The sequence below is a fragment of the Chrysoperla carnea genome, chromosome 2, assembly GCF_905475395.1.
Source record: "Chrysoperla carnea chromosome 2, inChrCarn1.1, whole genome shotgun sequence".
NCBI lineage: Eukaryota > Metazoa > Arthropoda > Insecta > Neuroptera > Chrysopidae > Chrysoperla > Chrysoperla carnea.
In genome coordinates this window covers 926,220-946,743 of record NC_058338.1, presented here as the reverse complement: position 1 = coordinate 946,743, position 20,524 = coordinate 926,220, and the positions used below count along the sequence as shown (strand labels likewise).

The 20,524-nt window shown below is 32.7% G+C and overlaps 5 protein-coding genes across 5 annotated transcripts; 3 read left to right on the top strand and 2 right to left on the bottom strand.

Moving 5' to 3' along the window:
• The first annotated feature begins 1,057 nt into the window (after window positions 1-1,057).
• LOC123294147 lies at window positions 1,058-2,769 on the top strand. The gene is made up of 6 exons (XM_044875242.1): window positions 1,058-1,163; window positions 1,272-1,526; window positions 1,839-2,031; window positions 2,091-2,253; window positions 2,322-2,543; window positions 2,695-2,769. Exons 1-6 carry the CDS (start codon window positions 1,085-1,087, stop codon window positions 2,767-2,769), a joined length of 987 nt encoding a protein of 328 aa, XP_044731177.1. The 5' UTR covers window positions 1,058-1,084.
• Window positions 2,770-6,211: 3,442 nt separating this feature from the next.
• Window positions 6,212-8,951, bottom strand: LOC123291566 (uncharacterized protein CG4449). Its single transcript, XM_044871900.1, has 2 exons — window positions 8,813-8,951; window positions 6,212-7,973 (listed from the first exon to the last, which is right to left on the bottom strand). The coding sequence occupies exon 2, from the start codon at window positions 7,957-7,959 to the stop codon at window positions 6,904-6,906; it is 1,056 nt and encodes a 351-aa protein (XP_044727835.1). The 5' UTR covers window positions 7,960-7,973; window positions 8,813-8,951; the 3' UTR covers window positions 6,212-6,903.
• Window positions 8,952-9,272: 321 nt separating this feature from the next.
• Window positions 9,273-9,877, top strand: LOC123291571 (28S ribosomal protein S18b, mitochondrial). Its single transcript, XM_044871906.1, has one exon. The coding sequence runs from the start codon at window positions 9,329-9,331 to the stop codon at window positions 9,875-9,877; it is 549 nt and encodes a 182-aa protein (XP_044727841.1). The 5' UTR covers window positions 9,273-9,328.
• A 3-nt stretch (window positions 9,878-9,880) lies between these two features.
• On the top strand, window positions 9,881-11,747 carry LOC123291565 (pyridine nucleotide-disulfide oxidoreductase domain-containing protein 1). Its single transcript, XM_044871898.1, has 2 exons — window positions 9,881-10,823; window positions 11,267-11,747. Exons 1-2 carry the CDS (start codon window positions 9,881-9,883, stop codon window positions 11,713-11,715), a joined length of 1,392 nt encoding a protein of 463 aa, XP_044727833.1. The 3' UTR covers window positions 11,716-11,747.
• A 481-nt stretch (window positions 11,748-12,228) lies between these two features.
• LOC123291574 (AP-3 complex subunit beta-2) lies at window positions 12,229-19,916 on the bottom strand. Its single transcript, XM_044871908.1, has 14 exons — window positions 19,699-19,916; window positions 19,558-19,633; window positions 19,168-19,499; window positions 18,422-18,671; window positions 17,995-18,348; window positions 17,493-17,760; window positions 17,174-17,394; window positions 14,586-14,835; window positions 14,080-14,237; window positions 13,662-13,831; window positions 13,080-13,599; window positions 12,832-12,970; window positions 12,527-12,743; window positions 12,229-12,445 (listed from the first exon to the last, which is right to left on the bottom strand). The coding sequence occupies exons 1-14, from the start codon at window positions 19,830-19,832 to the stop codon at window positions 12,289-12,291; spliced, it is 3,246 nt and encodes a 1,081-aa protein (XP_044727843.1). The 5' UTR covers window positions 19,833-19,916; the 3' UTR covers window positions 12,229-12,288.
• Window positions 19,917-20,524: the final 608 nt, after the last annotated feature.

The window sequence follows — 20,524 nt, the reverse complement described above, 5'->3', positions numbered from 1 at the left end:
ATCATTAAAAGTAAGTAACAATAATTATTGTATGGTAACTCTTATATTCATCAACAGTAATCATCACTTTCGTGTTTAGGCACTTTGTATCTGTGGACCCACATCCACAGATAGACACACGGACACAAAACGGTTTTATTGATATAAATCATAGTTCATTATACATGAACTTTTTTTAACTTCGTCTATAATTTAACTCTAAACGCGTTTCATGATGACTTTATAATGACTTTATTTCTGCGAAACAAGAAAAAAATAAGCTATTTTTTAAATTATTTCCTGCCAAAAATATTCTAATAATTATCGTATAAAATAATCGGGAGTGAAATTAAATTCTACAATTAGTAAATATTTCTAAACAATTTTTCTTAATAAAATTGCGTAAAATATTTATTATGCCTCGGGAAAAAGATTTTAAAGTTATTTGGACAATTTGGAACAAAAAAGGTCTCTAACAAAGTTTCTCGAAAGCCATTTGTTTCAGCGATATAAATTATTTAAAGTTCGAAAAAATACAAAAATAGCCACTTTCAATCCTGAAAAACTTAAAACTTTAATGTTACCAAAGTTCTTAAATATTCTTCAAACATCCGTTAATAAAGTTCCAGAGCGTTTTAAGCTTTTATTTTATCGTAAGCCCTTCTATTTTAATAAATAATTTGACAAGTGCTTGCATATAAGAGAGACTGAACATATGATTCGAATCTCGACCCATTTTTCGGGCCAAGGACTGGTGACCTAGCTACAAATTTTTCTTATTTCCAATATAAGCTGCAAAGTAAGCATTGCCAAAATTTGCTCGCAAACAAATGAGTTTCCATGTGAAGTGTCAAACTGTATTTTATAAATATTTATATTTTTTTATGCAAGTTTTGTAATGAATTTTTATTTAATTTTTCTAAAAGTTTCTTAATCGACTCAACATTGAATTTGATATTATCTCTTTTTTTTTACAAAATATATAAATGCCAGTTTAGTTTTCAAACACTTACATAACTCAAAAAACAGGGAAAGTTTCGTTAAAACGCTCGCAAAAAGGAGACAAGAAATCTTGGTAAAAAAACTCTTTGAATTCGTTACAAAAATGTACTATTTTGAGTTACAGAATATTTTCTGGCTTTTTGGATTTAATTTTCGAATCAAAAAACGATTCGAAAATCAAGGTAGAAAGTATTTTAATTTTTACAAATAAGATTTGATTCCTGAGACGACAAAACTTTGAAGGAACGTTAATTTAAACATTAAGCCTAAGGAATTTTTATTATTTCCAGGCTTCATTCGATTTTCATGGCTAATTTTTTGTTTATGTAATTGGGTTCACTTCGTGAACGGCTACGAATATCAAAAAAAATTGGACGATTGGAATTGTGATCCAAAAAATATTATTGGAGCAGTAACATCCTTGGATCCAAATAGTAATTTAGGATCGGGAAGAAAAGATGAGGATAGTGATATTGTTAATATCAAATCGTATATTTTTTGGCTAACATGGTTTGGTTGGTTTATGGGTGCCGTACTTTGTTTAGGTATCCAGAAAAATACATAACAATAATGTTATTATGTTATTTAAAATCTTTTTATTTTGGCTGTAATTTTATTTAGTTTTATATTTGGAGAATGTAGTTTTAAATTGCGAGATAGAAATTCGTTTGCTTTACTGGCGCACATCCAACGCTAGTTAACGCAACAGCTATCAGATCTAAAACGACAGACTTACTTCATCCCTGCGACAGTTCAATAAGGAAAGAAATATCCAAAATTCAGTCATCTTAAAATAAACCGTCAGATATGTTGTGAGCTTTCATGTGATAACCAAAATATTGTCTGATATTTTACAGGTCTTTTAAAAGGTATTTTAGGATTATTAATTCCACGTATTGGCATCTGGGGAATGGATAAAATTACTCCACATCCACATGTGTTATGCGAATATCGAGAGAAAAGTTTGAATGGTCGATGTGTAATGCATGACGATAGCGGCTGGCCTATACATCCTGATACGTTCGAGAAAACTGTTCGAGTTTTATCACTGTGAGTTTGAGGTTTTTGACGCTTTTTCGATATTTTTAGACCATTTTTTATTATTTCAGGCCAGTTGAATTCTTGATGAATATCATTTTCTTCATAGCATTTCCATTAATACATGTAGCAAAAGTTTTCTGGTTAATCGGACACTGTTGTAAAAAACAAGAACCACAAGACTGTTATTGTGAATGGGTTAATACCAATTGTTGTGACTGTAACGCTGAAACAGTGAGTATTTTTGGTCATGATTTTCTCTCAAATTTATATTTTTCCTCACCATGGAAATTCTTTTCCAGAGACATCTTCTACGTCGAAAAAAATCAAAAATCAGTAATAATTTCGAAACTAATTTAGCTTCGAAATCAAAAAATGGTGTAAGAAAGGGTAGAACGCAGGATAATGATGTAACCGCTGAAAGTGATGAACCAACATCCTACGATGAGACGCACAACGATCAAGAAAATGAGGATACGAAATATGTTTTAAATGAATTAAGCAAAAGCAAATTGACGTTAAATGTATGTATCTTGGGTATCGGCATGTTTCAAGGCTTATCGGCATACCAGGGTCTTTTACTATAACATTTTCATGTAAACAATTGAAAATTAGTCAAAAATGCATTATTTATTGCAAATTTTATTATTAATTTTTTTTTTTCATTTTGTTTAGAATCATCCGAGCAACAAGTTTTCAATTTTAAATGAACGCTGTGATCAACATTGTCCAAATTCTGGTCAACGATAACTGAAACTTAATTAGATTGTATTCATCAAATTATTTATTATAGATATAGAACAATTAAATTAAATATCTAAAAAGCAAAAATTTATACATCTTTGAAAGTTTCCACAGTTGCCTGTTTGGTTGTAAACACTTTTAAAAAAAAAAGTCGAACTCTCAGGGGCGTACCTAACCCCTATTTTGGGAGGTAATTGGAGATTTTAATGAGTTTTTTACAAATTACAAAAACAACTATTTTTCTGCTCATTCAATCACATGAAAAAGTATCCCTCTTGTAAACCGATCGATATATACTTCACCAAAAATAACGATTATATGTTGTAAGAAGAGTTCTTACGGACGTTCTTATGTATAAAACAAAGAAGGATTATACATGTGTATACATGAATTCAGCCGGTCAGACTCATCACTTGAAATTCGTTATTTTGCGAAACATGACTGAATTTTATCAGGGTAGATTAGAAATATTTTTGGAGGAATTCTCTAACAAATGATGTGAATATCGTCCAGATCAAATTCAAGACCAATTTTAAAGCTAGAAACAGGTCTAGAAATAAATACTTTATTAAAAAATACCAGTAGCAATCAAATGACTGACATCTTATGGTTAAAAATTAAACTAGTTTGTCGTTAAATCAGTTCCACAAACCATGCTATGCAAAGCTTGATTGAGATTATTGATTAGTTTGGTGTTGCTATCTGGTGAATAATATATAGTTATAGATTGAGTACAAACTAAGCTGTTGCTGATGAACTGTACGACTATCGATTAGCCTGGTGCTGCTGTCTGGGGAATTAGAATAAAGGTATGGTTCCACAAACCATGCTGTACAAAGCTTGATTGAGATTATTGATTAGCTTGGTGTTGCTATCTGGTGAATAAGAATATAGTTATGGATTGAGTACAAACTAAGCTGTTGCTGATGAACTATACGACTATCGATTAGCCTGGTGCTGCAATCTGGTGAATTAGAATAAAGTTATGGTTTATGTACAAACTTAGCCGTTGCCAATGAATACAGATCCATATTAGAAGGTTATTTCTATATGCGCCGTACAATCTCACCATTTGGTGGAGTAAACTACTCCTCCATAGGGTTTAAGCGTTACATACGACTAGAAATGCATTGGGTTATTATATTCACCGTTAGATGACTATACACGCATAATATGTTTTTTAAAATTTTATTATTCTCTCACATCATAGACGTGTATTTAATTATTTATTGTTATTGGTCTGCTTCTTTATCAATTTGTTATCAGAAAGTTAGTTTAAAAAGGAATTGCTATTACATGATAGGTGTCCCGAAAACTAAAACTTTGTTATTGATCTGCTTGTTTATCAATGTGTTATCAGAAAGTTTGTTTAAAAAGGAATTGCTATTACATGATAGGTGTCGCGAAAACCAGAACTTTGTTATTGGTCTGCTTGTTTATCAATTTGTTATCAGAAAGTAAGTTTAAAAAGGAATTGCTATTACATGATAGGTGTCGCGAAAACCAGAACTTTGTTATTGGTCTGCTTGTTTATCAATTTGTTATCCGATTTAAAAAGGAATTGCTATTACATGATAGGTGTCACGAAAACCAGAACTTTGTTGTTGGTCTGTTTTTTTATCAATGTGTTATCAGAAAGTTAGTTTAAAATAACATTACTATTACATGATAGGAATCCCGAAAACCAGAACTTTATCTGCTCAATACAGACCAATATTTTAGAAAATCAGAAATTGGTCTTTAAGAAAAAATTTCTGATTTTCCTAAAAATTTGGTCATTCTTACCAAAAAATTTGCAGACCACTAACTTTCTGATTTTCTAATTTCAGATTTTTAGGGTGAAACCACTTACTTTTGATTTTACTTATCAGGAACTACTAGTAATTCCTGATAGGTAAAGAAAATAGTAAGTGGTTTCACCCCGAAAATCTGAAATTAGAAAATCAGAAAGTTAGTGGTCTGCTCACGATGGGTCATACTCACCACCAAAAATTTGCAGACCATTAACTTTCTGATAGCTGATTTCTAATTTCTGATTTTCGGGGTGAAACCACTTACTTTTTATTTTACGTATCAGGAACTACTAGTAATACCTGATAGGTAAAGAAAATAGTAAGTGGTTTCACCCCGAAAATCTGAAATTAGAAAATCAGAAAGTTAGTGGTCTGCTCACGATGGGTAATACTCACCACCAAAAATTTGCAGACCACTGACTTTCTGATAGCTGATTTCTAATTTCTGATTTTCGGGGTGAAACCACTTACTTTTTATTTTACGTATCAGGAACTACTAGTAATACCTGATAGGTAAAGAAAATAGTAAGTGGTTTCATCCCGAAAGTCAGAAATTAGAAATTCACAAATTTTCTATCAGAAAGTTAGTGGTCTGCTCACGAAGGGTCATACTCACCAAAAAATTTGCAGACCATTAACTTTCTGTTTACAAATTTCTAATTTGCCGTTTTCGGGGTGAAAATACTTACTTTTTATTTTACCTATCAGGAATTACTACTGTGTTGGTACATATAACGCCATCTATATGTTACCAAGTAAAACATAATAATTCAAAAATAATATTTTAGTACATAGAGTGCCATCTAACGGCAAGTTAAACTATAAGAAATTTAAAAATATTTTAGTACGTAGAGTTCCATCTATGAACAACCAAGTGAACTATGGAATAATTAAAAGTTTTATTTGATATTCATAGATGTCACTCCATGTACTAAACATTAATTTTATGTTATCAAGTTTTATTTGCTAGTCAAAGATGTCACTCTATGTACTAAACATTATTTTTAAATTATCAAGTTTCATTTTCTATTCATAGATGTCACTCTATGTACTAAACATTATTTTAAATTATCAAGTTTCATTTTCTATTCACAGATGTCGCTCTATGTACTAAAACATTATTTTTAAATTATTATTAGCTTTACTTAATTCATATTCATTTCTTGGTACTTATAAAATATTCCTTCATTCATTTCACATTTATATAAAAGGATTCTTGGCTAAATCTCGAACGGTTGGTTTTAGGGCAAAAAGGACGAAACTTTTGAGGCCCTCCTGACTAATTTTCTTAGAATACTTTTCCAAATATTATCGATGAAAAATTTTCGGGAAATTCAAGAAAATTAAAAATGTTTTTTCAATATTGCATGATTTTGTTTCATTTTATCGTGTTTACTGGTTGAATAAGTACCAAAAAATTTTGCAAAAAATATTTCTGCCAGAATAATAAATCGTAGGACACCTAGTCCATACTGTACTTACCGTTAAATAGTATTGATTTGTATGCGAAATTTCGAAATCCATTTATGTGCAGTAAAACTAGGGCTATATATTCTCTGTAAAAGGTAAAAATAAAAACACAAAAAAATAAAATTGTTTATTTCTAGAAAAACTCAACAATGATATTGTAATAATAATAATAATATAGACATAGAAACGAGGGATTAAAGTTCGAAAAATTTGAGCAGTAAGTAATTGAACGCGTCCAAAGTCCAAAATTGTTACTCAGGGGTTTTCGGGGTTGCTAAACACGACTATCGTGGAAAAATTGGTCTCAGAGGTACCTGGTGCTCAGGGTAAACGATTCCTCGTCGTCTAGTGGTGTTTTCGAGAAATTCGTTATAGACTGGATGTTGGCTCCAACTATTTCGTCGTAGAGAGTTTCAAAGAGAAAGAGATAACTTTCATTGAATCTGAATGCATAGAAGAGGAGAACTTCAGCGTCTAAGACTAATTCTTAATAATTTGGAATCAAATTCGACTTACTGCTCAAATTTTTCGAACTTTGATCATGTTTAGTCCTTCGTTTATTCGTCTAATAATAACAATATATTAATTAGTGCCCAAATTTTTGGAGGCAATTTAGGAATGTACAATTTATAATGAAATTTTTTCAATCAAAATAATATTTAATATTAATTAAATCTAATAATTAAAGTCGTTGGGAAAATGGAAGGGAAAAGGAATAAGTTTGGAAGGGAGCTCTTTGCGCTTGGCGCGATACCGTGAGATATATGATATTTTTTTGTCTTCTCTCAAAATTTCCCGAATTGATTATCATAATCCAGGCAGATTTACTACCCCACTATCCTTATTTTTTGAACAAAAATTCCTTAAAAATATAAATTTATTTAACAAATACATCAATACACTCGCCACCATCAAAGTCCAAGGATTCTGGCGTATCGTTTGGATTTAATAAATCCCCATCGAATTCAAAACGTAACTTCTTAATATCACATTCTAATTCTTCGGTACATTTCGCCATCAGCACACTTAACGGTTCCGTTTTCTTGATAAACACATGTAATGGTTTTTTTCGATCACGTAATTGAACTTTTAATTGAATCATCGACGCAGCATTATTCGATTCTCGTGCGCCCCCCACCATGTCTACCACATCCTCATTTATACAACCCCCTTCGATAATATGAATCCGTTCCAATTTCAGCATATCCGGTGTATCCGTTGGATAAATTGTCTTATTATTTAATAAAAAAATTAAACGATTTAACGGGATTTTCTCTCGATTCGCATAAAAATCGAAGATTGTTTGTAATTTTTGATATTTACGAATTTTAAATTCGGTCAATTCGTTACATTGCCACCAAACCTTGATTTTATGTTCGAAATTTACATCCGAAACGATTTGTTCGGTTTGTGTGGCGTTCGTTTGTACGGAATCCTCGTTGTCGGATAAAATTATTATCGAGGAATTTTGTTGTCGGGTCCTTTTTTTACGTCCTCTACGTGGTTTTGGTGATTTTGATTGAGCTGTTCGAGTTCTTTTCGTTGATCTTCGTCGGTTACTCAACGAAATCACTTCTAATATATCCAAATCTTCGTCATCTTCGTCTACATATGTTTTTTTTGCTCGAGATCTTCGTGGTCTTTGACTTTTTACAACTTCTAAAGTCTCTTCTTTTACCTTTGATTTTTTGCTTCGGGATTTCGATCTGACTCCTTTTTTTATAACTTCAGTCTTTAGAATTTCTAAATCGTCATTTTTAATCTGTTTTGATCTTCGTCCTCTTTGTTTTGGAGCAATTTTAACTGGAGACGGTGATACAGGTACATTTTCTTTGATTTCAAAATCATCTTCGTCATTTGATTCGACATCGTTAAACTTTGCTAATTGTTTTACTGGATCCGAATAAAAATCTTCGTCTTCACTCGAAGACATTTTCAATGTTTTATCTAAAAAAACAAGTAAAAACAAACAATTGATTGAGTTAATTGTTGAAATACCATGTATAGACAGTTTTGATGACGCAATCGTTTGTTTTTTGACGTCACGTAAATAAAGAAAGATTTCCAATACATACTACAAAATTTGCACCTAATTAGCGCCCTCGTGGGTAAACAGTGATGTTTACAAGAAAATGTTTCAAACAAAAGTTGTTTATTTTTTTATAAGGAACATTTTTTACATTTAAACATTTGTTCTATCTCTAACGGTTTACAAGATGCGTCATATGGACCCAAGATCCAATTGACCTATGTTGCTCATTTACGAACTTGATCTCACTTTTTACGTCCTGAGTACGCTGTAAAAATTTCAGCTCGATATCTTTTTTCGTTTTTGAGTTATCGTGTCCACAGACGGACAGACAACCGGAAATGGACTAATTAGGGGATTTTATGAATACCTAAACCAAAATTTTTTTCGTAACATCAATATTTTTAAGCGTTACAAACTTGGGACTAAACTTAGTATACCTTGCATATTACATATATGCATGGTATAAAAATATTGAAATTTTGTCTTCTGGCAAAATTGTTCAAAATCAAAAATAACCCAAAAAACTTCGTAGAGGAAACCTAGGGGGGAAATTTTTCAAGGCAGCCTAGCGTCATTTTTACTGTATTTGTATTCAAATCGCAAAATTTTAACACGAATATGTTTTAAAATTAAATTTGTTTGTAAAAAAATACAAAATGAATTTTTATAAAAACTTCCCGCTAGTTTGAAAAATGAATAACAAAATATAAATAATTCCTTTTCATAAATTAATTAAATTAAAAAGATAACTAACCTTATATATTTAGCGATCATAAAAACTATGAAACTAACACAAAACGTAGAATGCTTCGAATAAATTGTAATATTAATTAAATAAAAAAATTCAAATTCAAAAACCGTAAATATTTTTATTTATATAAACTCAACTTGTCTGTCAATTAAAACTCAACTCGCAAACATAAGATGGCGTTCATTTCAAGTACATTTACCGCGGTTTATTCAAAATGTTTAGAATTTTATTGTAATGGTAATGGAATCAAGGCTGTTAGAGCTCAAAAATTGACAGTAACAAAAAGTATTGTATTTTTCAAATAAATTGTAATATTAATTAAATACAAAAGTCGAAATTTGAGTTTAAAAATCTAATTTGATTAGAGTAATAATCATTGAAAAATATCAAAAGGGCCAAAGACTTATTTAGTTAAATAGACCGTCAATTTTATACATGCTATTTTTTTATTTCATTTCATAACCAATAAAATCGTAAAATTTAAGCAGAAAAGTGTGTGAAAATTTGTTTTCATTTGTAATGTCTTTGATACGTTTAAAACCATTTTTACAAAGTAGTTTTTCAATTCGTACAATTTCCACAACAAAACTTTGTACGGAAAAATCTACAGAAAAAAAATCAACCACAAATACTAACGAACCTGTGGGAATATCAAAAGATCGTAGTCAAGTGATTCCCGTCGAAACGAGTATCAAATATTTAAAAAGTAACGCATACAAAGAAACATACGGCGAACAACCGGTTTGGACACAATACCGACGAAACTTTAAAGGTGCATTTGCACCGAAAAAAACACGTAAAACGTGTATTCGAAACAAAGTAATTTCCACGGGAAATCCATGTCCGATATGTCGAGATGAATATTTAGTTTTAAGTGAAAATAATCCCGAATTGTTACAACAATTTATTTGCCCACATACGGGAACGATTTTAAGCTATCAAAAAACCGGTTTATGCCAGAAAAAACATTTCGAACTGTTGGTGAGCGTTCAAAGAGCACGCGATCGAGGAATTCTAACATTTGATGTTCCATTCCGAAATTACGATTACAGTTTATATTACAAGTAAACAATGGAAACGGAAGCGGATATAGTTGTAGTGGGTGGGGGTATTGCGGGTGTGACATGTTGCGAAACTTTGGCTTTTCTTGGTCCAAATTTAAAAATAATTTTAATAACAAAATCACAATTAATTAAAACGGTTACAAATCTCGTTGCAATCACGAAAACAATCGTTAATTTCGATGTCGAAGAAAAAAATGCCGAAACTTTACACGAAAAATATTCGAATGTTACAATCATTTTTGATACACTCCTCGAAATTATTTCCCACGAAAAAACAATTCGAACTGAATCGAATCGTTGTATTAAATACAAATTTGTATGTCTTTGTATGGGAGGACAACCGAAATTAATCGATTTTAACAATAAATTCGTGTTAGGAATTCGCGATACAGATTCGGTATCGATTTTACAAGATCGAATTAAATCGTCGAGAAAAATTTTAATTGTGGGAAATGGTGGAATTGCAACCGAATTAGTTTACGAATTAAAAAATATCGAAATTATTTGGGCAGTTAAAGATAATTTTATATCATCGACATTTCTAGATCCCGGTGCTGCGGAATTTTTCCAATTTAAAATGAAAGATGCGGATGCGTCCGGGCAAGCTAAAACTATCGTGAAACGTTTACGATACTCTGAAATTGGGAATGGATCTCGTAGTGGGGGGGTTGCTTTAGGACCTGATTGGCATACGAAATTTGATATTTCGGGAACATGTTCGAAAAGTGTTTCGATAATTTATAATTCGGAAATTGAACAAGTTACGCATCTCGAAAATGAAGAATGGCCTTTATCGGTTCGATTAACAAATGGGACGTGTGTTGAATGCGATTTAATTGTTTCGGCGACGGGTGTTTTACCTTGTTCGAATATTAAAACGGATCAGGAGTTAAAATTAGCTGCGGATGGAGGTATTGAAGTTAATGGTCAAATGGAAACATCTATTTCAGGTATTTAAACGATCCCCTAAATATATTACACTCGCCAAAAAATTGGCGCACCTGGATAAAGTACCTGGATGACCGACATTTTTTTTGAGTTAAATTGAATTACCTCTCAAATGAAATAAAAAAATCTACATCGGTTCATCTGTTTAGGTGTTACGATGCCACAGGCAGACAGACACACACACACACACAGCGGTCAAACTTATAACACAACTTTTTTTTTTTGTTCGGGAGTTAAAACATTAGTTAGCCGACTCTGATTTTAAATGAATTTCCTGTACTAACCGAGAGTTTCTTAAATTTTGTAGGTGTACAGACACACACACACATAGCGGTCAAACTTATAACACAACTTTTTTTTTGGTTCGGGAGTTAAAACATTAGTTAGCCGACCCTGATTTTAAATGAATTTCCTGTACTAACCGAGAGTTTCTTAAATTTTGTAGGTGTATATGCAGCTGGAGATGTTTGCACCGCTAATTGGGAACACGCTAAACATTGGTTTCAAATGCGTTTATGGTCTCAAGCACGACAAATGGCTTCATATGCAGCTAAATCGATAATATCCCGCATACAGGATGAACAAGTGTTACAAGATTTCTGTTTTGAATTATTCTCGCATTCGACAACTTTATTCGGGTTCAAAGTAATTCTGTTGGGTCTATTTAATGGTCAAAAGTTACATAATCAATATGAATGTCTGGTTCGAATTACCCCAAACATGGAATATATTAAATTGGTTATACAAGATGGTAAAATTCAAGGAGCGATTTTAATTGGTGATACCGATTTGGAAGAAACCATGGAAAATTTAATTTTAAATCAATTAGATGTGAGTGTTTATGGGGAGGATTTATTGAATCCTGATATTGATATCGAGGACTATTTTGATTAAAAAATTTATAATAAATAGTGAATTATTAAAAAGGGTTTTTTTTAATTTTAAATTTCCTGCCAATTTCCAGATAATTTTCAGTACCAATAATTCCCCTATTTTCTGGGTTTTATCGATCTTGAACACAAATTTTTTATACAGGATACCTTTTAATGAGGAATAAGGACTCTTTTAATTTGCATTTCCCATTCTTTTGAAAAAAAAAAGGGAAATTAATAGTATTTTGTGTGGAATGATTTGAAATTAAAATCCATGAAAGAATGATTTTGATTGGACTAACAAAAAATATATTTATTTGAAAGTTATAAAATAAAAAAATTAAATATTTATTTTAAAAAATAAGTAGAAATCAGATCAGATCAGATCAATAAATACCTCAACCTTCACTTCCAATCACTCCAAGATCCAGGTCAGACCCAGACAGATCGTGAGGTATCTCATTTTCCGACTTTTATCTCCGAGGAACTTGAAAACTACAAACATTTTTGGCTAAAGGTGTCTTCGAGATAAAAGCGAGAAAATTCGAACACCCAGATCTCACACGGGCGGTGGTGGTCTAAATGGAATGGATACTTATTTCTTGTACTGTTTAATATTGGTAACGATTTCGTCCAACAACATGGAAGCAATCATGATCTTCTCACAATTCACCGTTAAATTCATTTGATCCTGTGTTTTACTTATATTCAACAGGAGCAACGACGCAGACGATAATGTCCTTCCTGTGTATCTGTAAAGGAAAATACAAGAAAACGCGTTACTTGAGATAACAAATGATACCTAATGCTCCCTAAAAGTAAATATAACCAACCTTAAAATTTGATCGGTGCTCTCGATTGCTGAGACATTGGCAGCTTTATAAATGAGCTCATCCAAATTAAACTCATTTGTTGGAGTTAAATGAATCTTGGCTGTATGTTCGTACATTCCACGTAAACGATTTAATTCAATTGCAAAATTACTTTCGGACATCGTTACCGCTTGAATTAGTTCACCAACGGGACATCGTAAATTTACTAAGGAGCTACCTGCAAATTATTTTTACAAACATTTATACTGCAATTTAAATTATTTACGTCCTGGGGGAGACGTTTTAGGGATGTACTTGTTTGTTACCTGCGGAAGAAACAATTTCAAAACTAATCGGTTGTGTGGAATCATTAAAATTAACTCCTAACGTTCCTGGCAAACTGCTATCGGGATGTAAAACTCCAATTGTTGCAAAATCATGAATAAATGTTCCAACTGGCAGATGCTGAAAATTTCAAATCACAATCCATTACTTTACAATTATAAATGAGCTTTTTGGAGCAAAAAGCTAAATTAAAAGGTAAATTTTGCTGTAAACAAAAGTTTCGACGTACCTTTTGACCCACATGAATATCAGTAATTTCCTGATTTGATCCATTCGTAAAGATCAATTCAACCGAAGCCATTTGTGGTGAAAATAAATGTGGTGATCTTGTAAATCGATACGTTACACTCAATCCATTCCCTTTGATACGATTTAATAATTCATGCGTGGTTTGTGGCACACATTTGGGCGCTACTGTTTGTATAATATTTTGTACGTCAGCCGTCGCTGTTTTATTCGGCATAATGGTTGATTGTATCGGTGATAGAAATCCACCAATCGACGGCGTCATTACGGGAGCTACTTCTGAATTAAAATCGAGATCAAGTAATAAATCTAAATTGTTTTTCGGTTCTGGACTTTTGGATTTTTTTCGGGTCGTTTTTTTGGATGCTGGTGGAATGGTTGTGTTGTTGGGTTCTTCGTCTGTGGATGGAGCTGAATATTTTTCTTCGCTTGATGTTGCATCGCTGTCTGATTCACTGTCGTTATCTGATTCATCTGAACTGCCTTCTTCCGATGAATTCGATCTAGAATTGCAAAATAAAAATTAACATTTTCCAAAACATATTTTATTTCATCTTTTTCATACCCAGACTTTTCTTCGCCGCTATTTGATCCTTTGTTTTCACTGTCATCACTATCACTCTCTCCAGAATTACTTCCCTCTTCATCTTCTTCCTCGTCACTGTCCGAATCTTTGCTGCTATTATATTCGGCTGCCGAACTTGCTTCTTCAGTGTCAGAATAAAATATTTTTTTCTATAAATCAAAAAGAAATTAAATATTGTAAACTCTGATAAAAAATCCGATTCATGAATCGGAAATTTCCAATTCAATCAATCGGAATGAATAAGCTTCAATTGTAAAAAAAGTTTCGATTGATTCCAATATAAACCAATTATAACTTTGAAATTTAATTGAAATGAATTGGGTTTATTTGGATAAAATTTTCCGATTGAATTCCGATTCAATCCAATAGAACAAATCGGAATAACAAATAAATTTACTTGTTTTGTATGCGTTGAAGTATTTTCCGTGGATGATGTATCAACTTCTCGTAGTGCACTAGACGTAGGTGTCGTCGCAAATGGTGGCAATTCACGATATCCAGCAGCTGGTGCATTTATATAATGTGATAAAGAGCCCAATTGAAATTGTTCCCGATCTGTTTAGAAAAAGAAAATGGTTAAGTGATCGTAGCTTAATGAGAACATACCGGACAAAAGCTCCAAATTTTTATAGTCTTTCAATTTTTGACAAGAACCAATTCTCTTTTTGAGTTTAATGTCGGCCATTATAAAAGTAGGAATTGCACATTTGGGACATTTACACTAATAAACTTAAAATGGCCGCTCTAAAATTCAAGATGGCTGATGAAGAAGTTAATTCCTATCAAAAAATTGAAAGCTAACTAGCTACTAAAACGAATTTGGTGCTTTTCTCTGGTGTGTACAAGTTGCCTAAGTCCTTAAAAATTTTATTATAATATAATTCCAAAATCTCAATAACTGACCTTTAAATGTAGAATTCAATTGAGGTGCTGCTTTTGTTTGTAAAAATATTTCTGGTGCATGTGTGGGCAGTATTTTCCCTTCGGCCAGCACAGTGAAATGTCGTAAAAATCGTGCTCGATCACGAATATCATAACTTTGGTCGTATCGTGCTAAACTAAACACATACTGACATAGTAATGCAGTTTGTTCACGATTTGTAAGCCATAATTTTACGGCTAAATTTAATACTTGTAATTTGACAATGTCATGCTGAAAATAAATAAAAAAAATTTAAGCGTTGTCTTGCCATTTTCCTCTCAATTAAAAAAGTAAGTTTTCTACCCTAATTTTAAATCAAACCTAACGCTTACATTTTCGAGTAAATCCGGGGAAAATTTAAATGATTGGAAATCTTAAAATTTTTTTTCTCAAATTTCAAAAAAGCGGTTTGCTGATGCACAGTTTTTTGTTTCTTGGCTTGTTTTCTTCTATAACAACGTATTTCTTGTTTTCTGATAACAATTTTGTCATCCTTTTCGCAGATTGATTGGATTAAATATTAAATATTTTTTTACAATACATAAACAGTCAGTAAGGAAATATTTATATCAGACAAACTATATTAACTAACATGAAGGTTGGTACCACAAAAAAACTAAAAATAACTCCCTAGAATTTGACGTTTGTAACTAACTAATCGAATAGTAAATATTTTTGACAAGTAAACCGATTACCGATATCCAAAACTGGAACACAAGTAAAAATACCAAAAAATATTAATTTAAAAAGTAAAAACAATTAAATGAGATGGGTGGTTTCCGTTGTTCATACAGAAATTGTAATTTGAGTGCATCGACCGATGAGAAAATACGTTACTTTCATTTTCCGATCAAAGATCGAAAACGATGCGAACAATGGATAATAAACGCACAAAAAGCACATTTCCATACGTTACCAATCGAAAAGCTACGCAACAAAGTCGTCTGCCAGTTTCATTTCGAGCCAAAATGTTTTACGAATGAACGTCACGATCGTTTAACATTTTGTGCCATACCCACACTTGATCCAACCGAAATTAAATTGAATTTAAGTGACGTACAAGTTGTGCCGATCGAAACAACACAAAACGATAGTTTTGCAGTGGTTACACCGAAAAGTGAAACTTTAAAAAATCCACCAAAACAATCGTTATCGAATACGCTCGATTTAACGAAAACCTCAACGTTAGATGAACTATCGTTGATACCAGTGAGTCGTGATAAGTGTACATTTCGTATTTCGAGTTCACCGCCAGTGAAAAAAGTTAAGCTTAATGTGAAAAATATTGTAACGCCATTTCCACGAATCCCGAAAGATGAAGTCGAATTATCGCATGAGAATTACGACGAGTATGCGACAATTGTTCCAATGGAATCGGATGAATCGAATAACTTCACATATACAGTCACCGAAAATGGTGAATTAAATTTAATTTCGAATCAAACAAGATCGAAAATGCCGTTATCTGGGAATAATATTAAATTAGAACAATTATCAGGGGATTCGTATTCGATATGTATCGATTCAGATGAAACAAATGAAAAGCGTGTTGATTTCGAATTTGTTGCATTCGATGAAAATGTCGATGAAGAAATTTCGAAGAAAAAAACTCAATATATTACACCGAAAAAGTTATCGACACTGTTAGCGACAGAAACGACGGAAACGGAACAAACAAGTAAAAGCAATGAAGTGAAATGTAAACGAAATTCACGTCGTGAAATTATTTTTAAACATTTATCGAAAGAGATAAATCCTGTCCTAGCGGCCGCACTTAAAATGGAATTATTTAAAAAATCAGATTGGGATGATTCAGAAAAACAATTAGCGATGAGTTTATATAATTCTACACCAGAGGGCTACAAATGTTTGGTGGAACAATGGGGATTTAAATTACCACCAGAGGATTTTGTTAAAAAATGGTTGGAACAAGATGGCGGTGAAGAACAAAATGGCGATCAAGATTTGATGACTAAACAAGAAGTTTAAAAACGAATTGTTTTTTTGGATGATTTTCCTTCCACGTTTTCGTGATTTAATTTAAATATTTTAATTAAATAATTTAAATAATTATTTATTTTATAATTCTTAGCATTTATTTTTTAAATAAATTCAATGAAAATGTTTCAAACAAGTCTTTTAACTCATTTTAATCCTCGATTTTTGCCCCAATTTTCTAGATCAGTTTTTTGTATTTTATAAATACGTATTTTCGACTACCAAGTAGTCATCATCAGTAAGAATTAGCTATTGTTTACTCTTATTATGAAAGTTACTCTTTGCTAATTTGGTGGCGGACTGCACAATGATTGTGCAGTTCTTCAGAAAACCATTTTGGAAAACACATTTTGTCAAATATCTCGTGAACCGTGCATCTTACGACAAAAATAGTACGAATCATTCTTGTAGATAAAAACATTTTCTACAACTTTTACTAGAAACTTTTTTCTGTATAATGCATAGTTTTTTATTTATAAGAGAGGGAAGTATATCGAAATTCTAACTTCGGGGGATCAAGCTAGTATATTTATAATGTGAGAAACTAAAAAATCCAAAAACACAAACTTACCTCATCCACAAAACTTTTTGCCAGTTTTCGTAACACATCCGGTGCAATTTTTTTCACATTTGATGAATTTTCTCCCAACAACCATAAAATAGCCGCTCTCGCTTGTGGTATTGTAATCGAATCCAATAATCGTGCCATGTGCGTGATAATATCACCTGGTTCTGCCGCTTGTGATTGTAATAAACGTTTTATAACGACCACACTCTCTGCTACAATTGCTTCTACAGACCCAAAAAAAAAAAAATACAAGATTAAATCTAAATCGGTCAAATAATGGATCTGGGGCGATCACAAAAATTGGTTCTGGAGAACTACGTACCATCTTTGCTGGACAAGAGTGAAACCAAACCATTTAAACAGGTATCGGTGATCTCTTGAATGTTACAAGCACAACGACCAATCGCTTGAATTGCCGCAGCCACAAATTTTTTATCACTACTTGAAATGTATGTTTGGAGTTCACATAAAATCATGGACACGTTACCCTCCGTCGCCAAATTTGTTAGTATTTCCAATTTTAAAAGTTTAATATGCGTTAAATCACTGGTTCGGACGAAGAAGCTTTTTAAATATGGTTCAAACATTCCCTAAAACAAAATTAGAAAAATAACATTAGGTAAGGTTAGAGTGGCTGTCCTGGGGTGGGACACACTTAGACCATAGGGTCCGTTGTGATACCGTAAATGGGTTGGCCCATCCCCGGCCACTACTCCATGAACCATTTGGAGCTGTTTAATAACAGCAGGAGGGCTTTGACGTCGACTGACTTTGAGAGGACTCCTAGGTCTAGGCTGTTCTAGACCCACTTGTATTATTATTACCTTTCGTTGTACGCTTATCGAAACGATAGCATTCAAAACAATTGATTGTACTTCTGGATAGGAGCGTAATAAACGTATCAACGCTTTAATTGCAACGGAAACTTCTTGTCGTGGGGCACAATGATGGTACAACTGCACAACGGCCATCACCACCGAAGCGTTACGACTCTGGAGTAATGGACGTGTTGTACGTAACAGCAAACGATGATCGGAATCCATTGTTATCACATTGGTTTGTTTACCAGTAGTAGTGCTTCCATCACCAGCCCCTCCCGCACCGGTTGAATCTTCATTATCTGATGAGTCGTCATCATCACTTGTATCGTAAAATGATTTGGCATCTTCCATTTTATCCTAATTAATAATTAGATGATCTTTTATACAGCACCCAGTTTGATCTATTGTACATGATGTTCCAAATACTTACATGCAAGTTTGGATCCACAAATTGAGTGCGGGCATATCGCGTTAGCATGTTTATAATGACCACTTGACCCCATTCGTCCACATCAACTAACAATGAACATAATTTACGATAATTTCGATGGATCAGATCAATACGATCCGGGCAAACTTCTTCGAAAGCCATTACAGCAGATCCAACCACTAAAGTTGTTCGATCACCTAATAATCGTTCGATTACATCGACTAATTCAATTTTTTGTTCAGGATCCAAACTAGAACAAACATAGGAACACTCAGGTGTGACAAAGTAGTCATGCTTGACGCTAACCCAACCGAAGCTCAATTTGGAGACTTTAATGGAATCCCCACCCCGTTCAATAACCCATACTGTAGCATCCCCTCCTTATTTGTAGTCCCGTTGAATATATCTATACTTCCGGGGGTGGGGGGCGCGAATAAGACTTAAAATTAATAGAGTTCTTCCCTTTGGTGATCTCCCCTGGTTTAGCTTAATGTTATTTTAGCTTCCTTACAACCTTTTCCAAACTGAGCTGATTTTGAAGATCAATGCCAATTTTTTAGTCTTTTTCGGGTACGGAACCCTAGATTCGTACTAGAAACATAGCTAAGAGCACTCTCCACTAAATTACCTTTCAAACGAAACAAAAAATCAAAATCGGTTCATCCGTTTAGACAGACAGACACACACACACCCTTTTTTATAGTTGGGGGGTTAAAAATGTCTTGATATAAGGACACTGGACATACCTGTATAATTTGGGAATAGCATGAGCTGCAGTTTTCCGCACGTACGGGGACATATCTACAGAAGCATCACGAATCGCTAACATCACAATTGGTACAATCATTGAAACACGAATACTGGATAACACACGTAAAGCTCCCGCACGAATCAATTGATTTGGATCCTTTAAAGCTCGCTGGAATGTTGAGATACATAAAAGTGCTAAATCTTGTTGCTCCTCGGCATAACGCACTAAATACACGTAAACTAATTTCTTAACTTCAATATTTTTCGATACCACATTTTTCACAACAGCTGGAAATAATTCGGATGCATCTCGACCTTTTGCAATCATCTAGAACAAAAATTTTCGATAAAAGTTCTTACAATATTGGTTTTTCGGTTTATTTTACCCCAATAATTCGTTTCATAGCTTCCAATTTTAAACTATCCTTATTTGAGTCCAACATTTCTTTGAGATCATCATGCCTGCAACAAAAATTATAATTCGATATAAAATTTCGAGAAGAAAATACTTAGAAAACGGGAATTACTTTTTATAATCTGAACTAAAAAAACTTCCAGTTACTGTTGGATCTTGGCCATATTCCAGTTCGGCAGAACTAGAATTTCGATCATTTCCATAAGATGCACCATTATTATTTGCCATTGTACCTAGAGAAAGCATTTCTTTCCAAACTAGACCGTGTTTGGATAGAAAATTTTTGTTCAAACACGAGTGCTTGATTTGTGAAAGACCGCACACGTCAAAATTTATTTTGACATATTTATTTATTTTTTATTGTGTCGTGTGTACCAACCAAAAAGGTAGAAAGTAATATTTGTCAAAACATATTCGTATTTTACATCACAAATTGTGTTTTGTACCTATTAGAAGGGCAACATTGAACTTGTAATAACTTCAAAAATATTTATTTTAGAAAAAAAGTTTGAAGTAAAAGATGTAGGAAATTTATGGAATAAAAAGTTAAGTAATTAGCATTTTATTGTTCAAGCAAGTACTACAAAAGATATCGGTTGAAAAGTCAATTATTGAATCGTAAAGATGTGATTTCATGATGCTGCTTGACGCTGGCTTTGAACGACAAATTAAGATTTCACCTTGCTGAAAAAATAGAACTATGTGCAGTGCAGCGTCAAATTTAAAAGATGCAAGTCCATAGTGACGCTTGACACTGGCTTTGAGCGACAAATTAGGAATCCACCTAGCTGAAAAAAATAGAACTATGTGCAGCGTCAAATTCTAAAAAGGAGCGACAAAAAACAAAAAAGTTTATTAATCCATAATCTTATTTTTAATAAGACCTATGGTAATGATATCCATAATGGGTGGTGAATATGGATTTTATGGAAAAGCTA

What these genes read in the sequence shown, in the direction of transcription:
- LOC123291565 (XM_044871898.1), top strand. Translation starts at nt 9,881, where the DNA reads ATGGAAACGGAAGCGGATATAGTTGTAGTGGGTGGGGGTATTGCGGGT. An exon ending in AATGGAAACATCTATTTCAG is followed by an intron (nt 10,824 to 11,266) that starts GTATTTAAACGA and finishes TAAATTTTGTAG; the next exon opens with GTGTATATGCAGCTGGAGAT.
- LOC123291571 (XM_044871906.1), top strand. Translation starts at nt 9,329, where the DNA reads ATGTCTTTGATACGTTTAAAACCATTTTTACAAAGTAGTTTTTCAATT.
- LOC123294147 (XM_044875242.1), top strand. Translation starts at nt 1,085, where the DNA reads ATGTACTATTTTGAGTTACAGAATATTTTCTGGCTTTTTGGATTTAAT. An exon ending in AAAACGATTCGAAAATCAAG is followed by an intron (nt 1,164 to 1,271) that starts GTAGAAAGTATT and finishes TATTATTTCCAG; the next exon opens with GCTTCATTCGATTTTCATGG. An exon ending in ACTGTTCGAGTTTTATCACT is followed by an intron (nt 2,032 to 2,090) that starts GTGAGTTTGAGG and finishes TTATTATTTCAG; the next exon opens with GCCAGTTGAATTCTTGATGA.
- LOC123291566 (XM_044871900.1), bottom strand. Translation starts at nt 7,959, where the DNA reads ATGTCTTCGAGTGAAGACGAAGATTTTTATTCGGATCCAGTAAAACAA.
- LOC123291574 (XM_044871908.1), bottom strand. Translation starts at nt 19,832, where the DNA reads ATGCTTTCTCTAGGTACAATGGCAAATAATAATGGTGCATCTTATGGA. An exon ending in ATATTCATGTGGGTCAAAAG is followed by an intron (nt 12,971 to 13,079) that starts GTACGTCGAAAC and finishes TGAAATTTTCAG; the next exon opens with CATCTGCCAGTTGGAACATT. An exon ending in TGAAATTGTTTCTTCCGCAG is followed by an intron (nt 12,744 to 12,831) that starts GTAACAAACAAG and finishes AATAATTTGCAG; the next exon opens with GTAGCTCCTTAGTAAATTTA.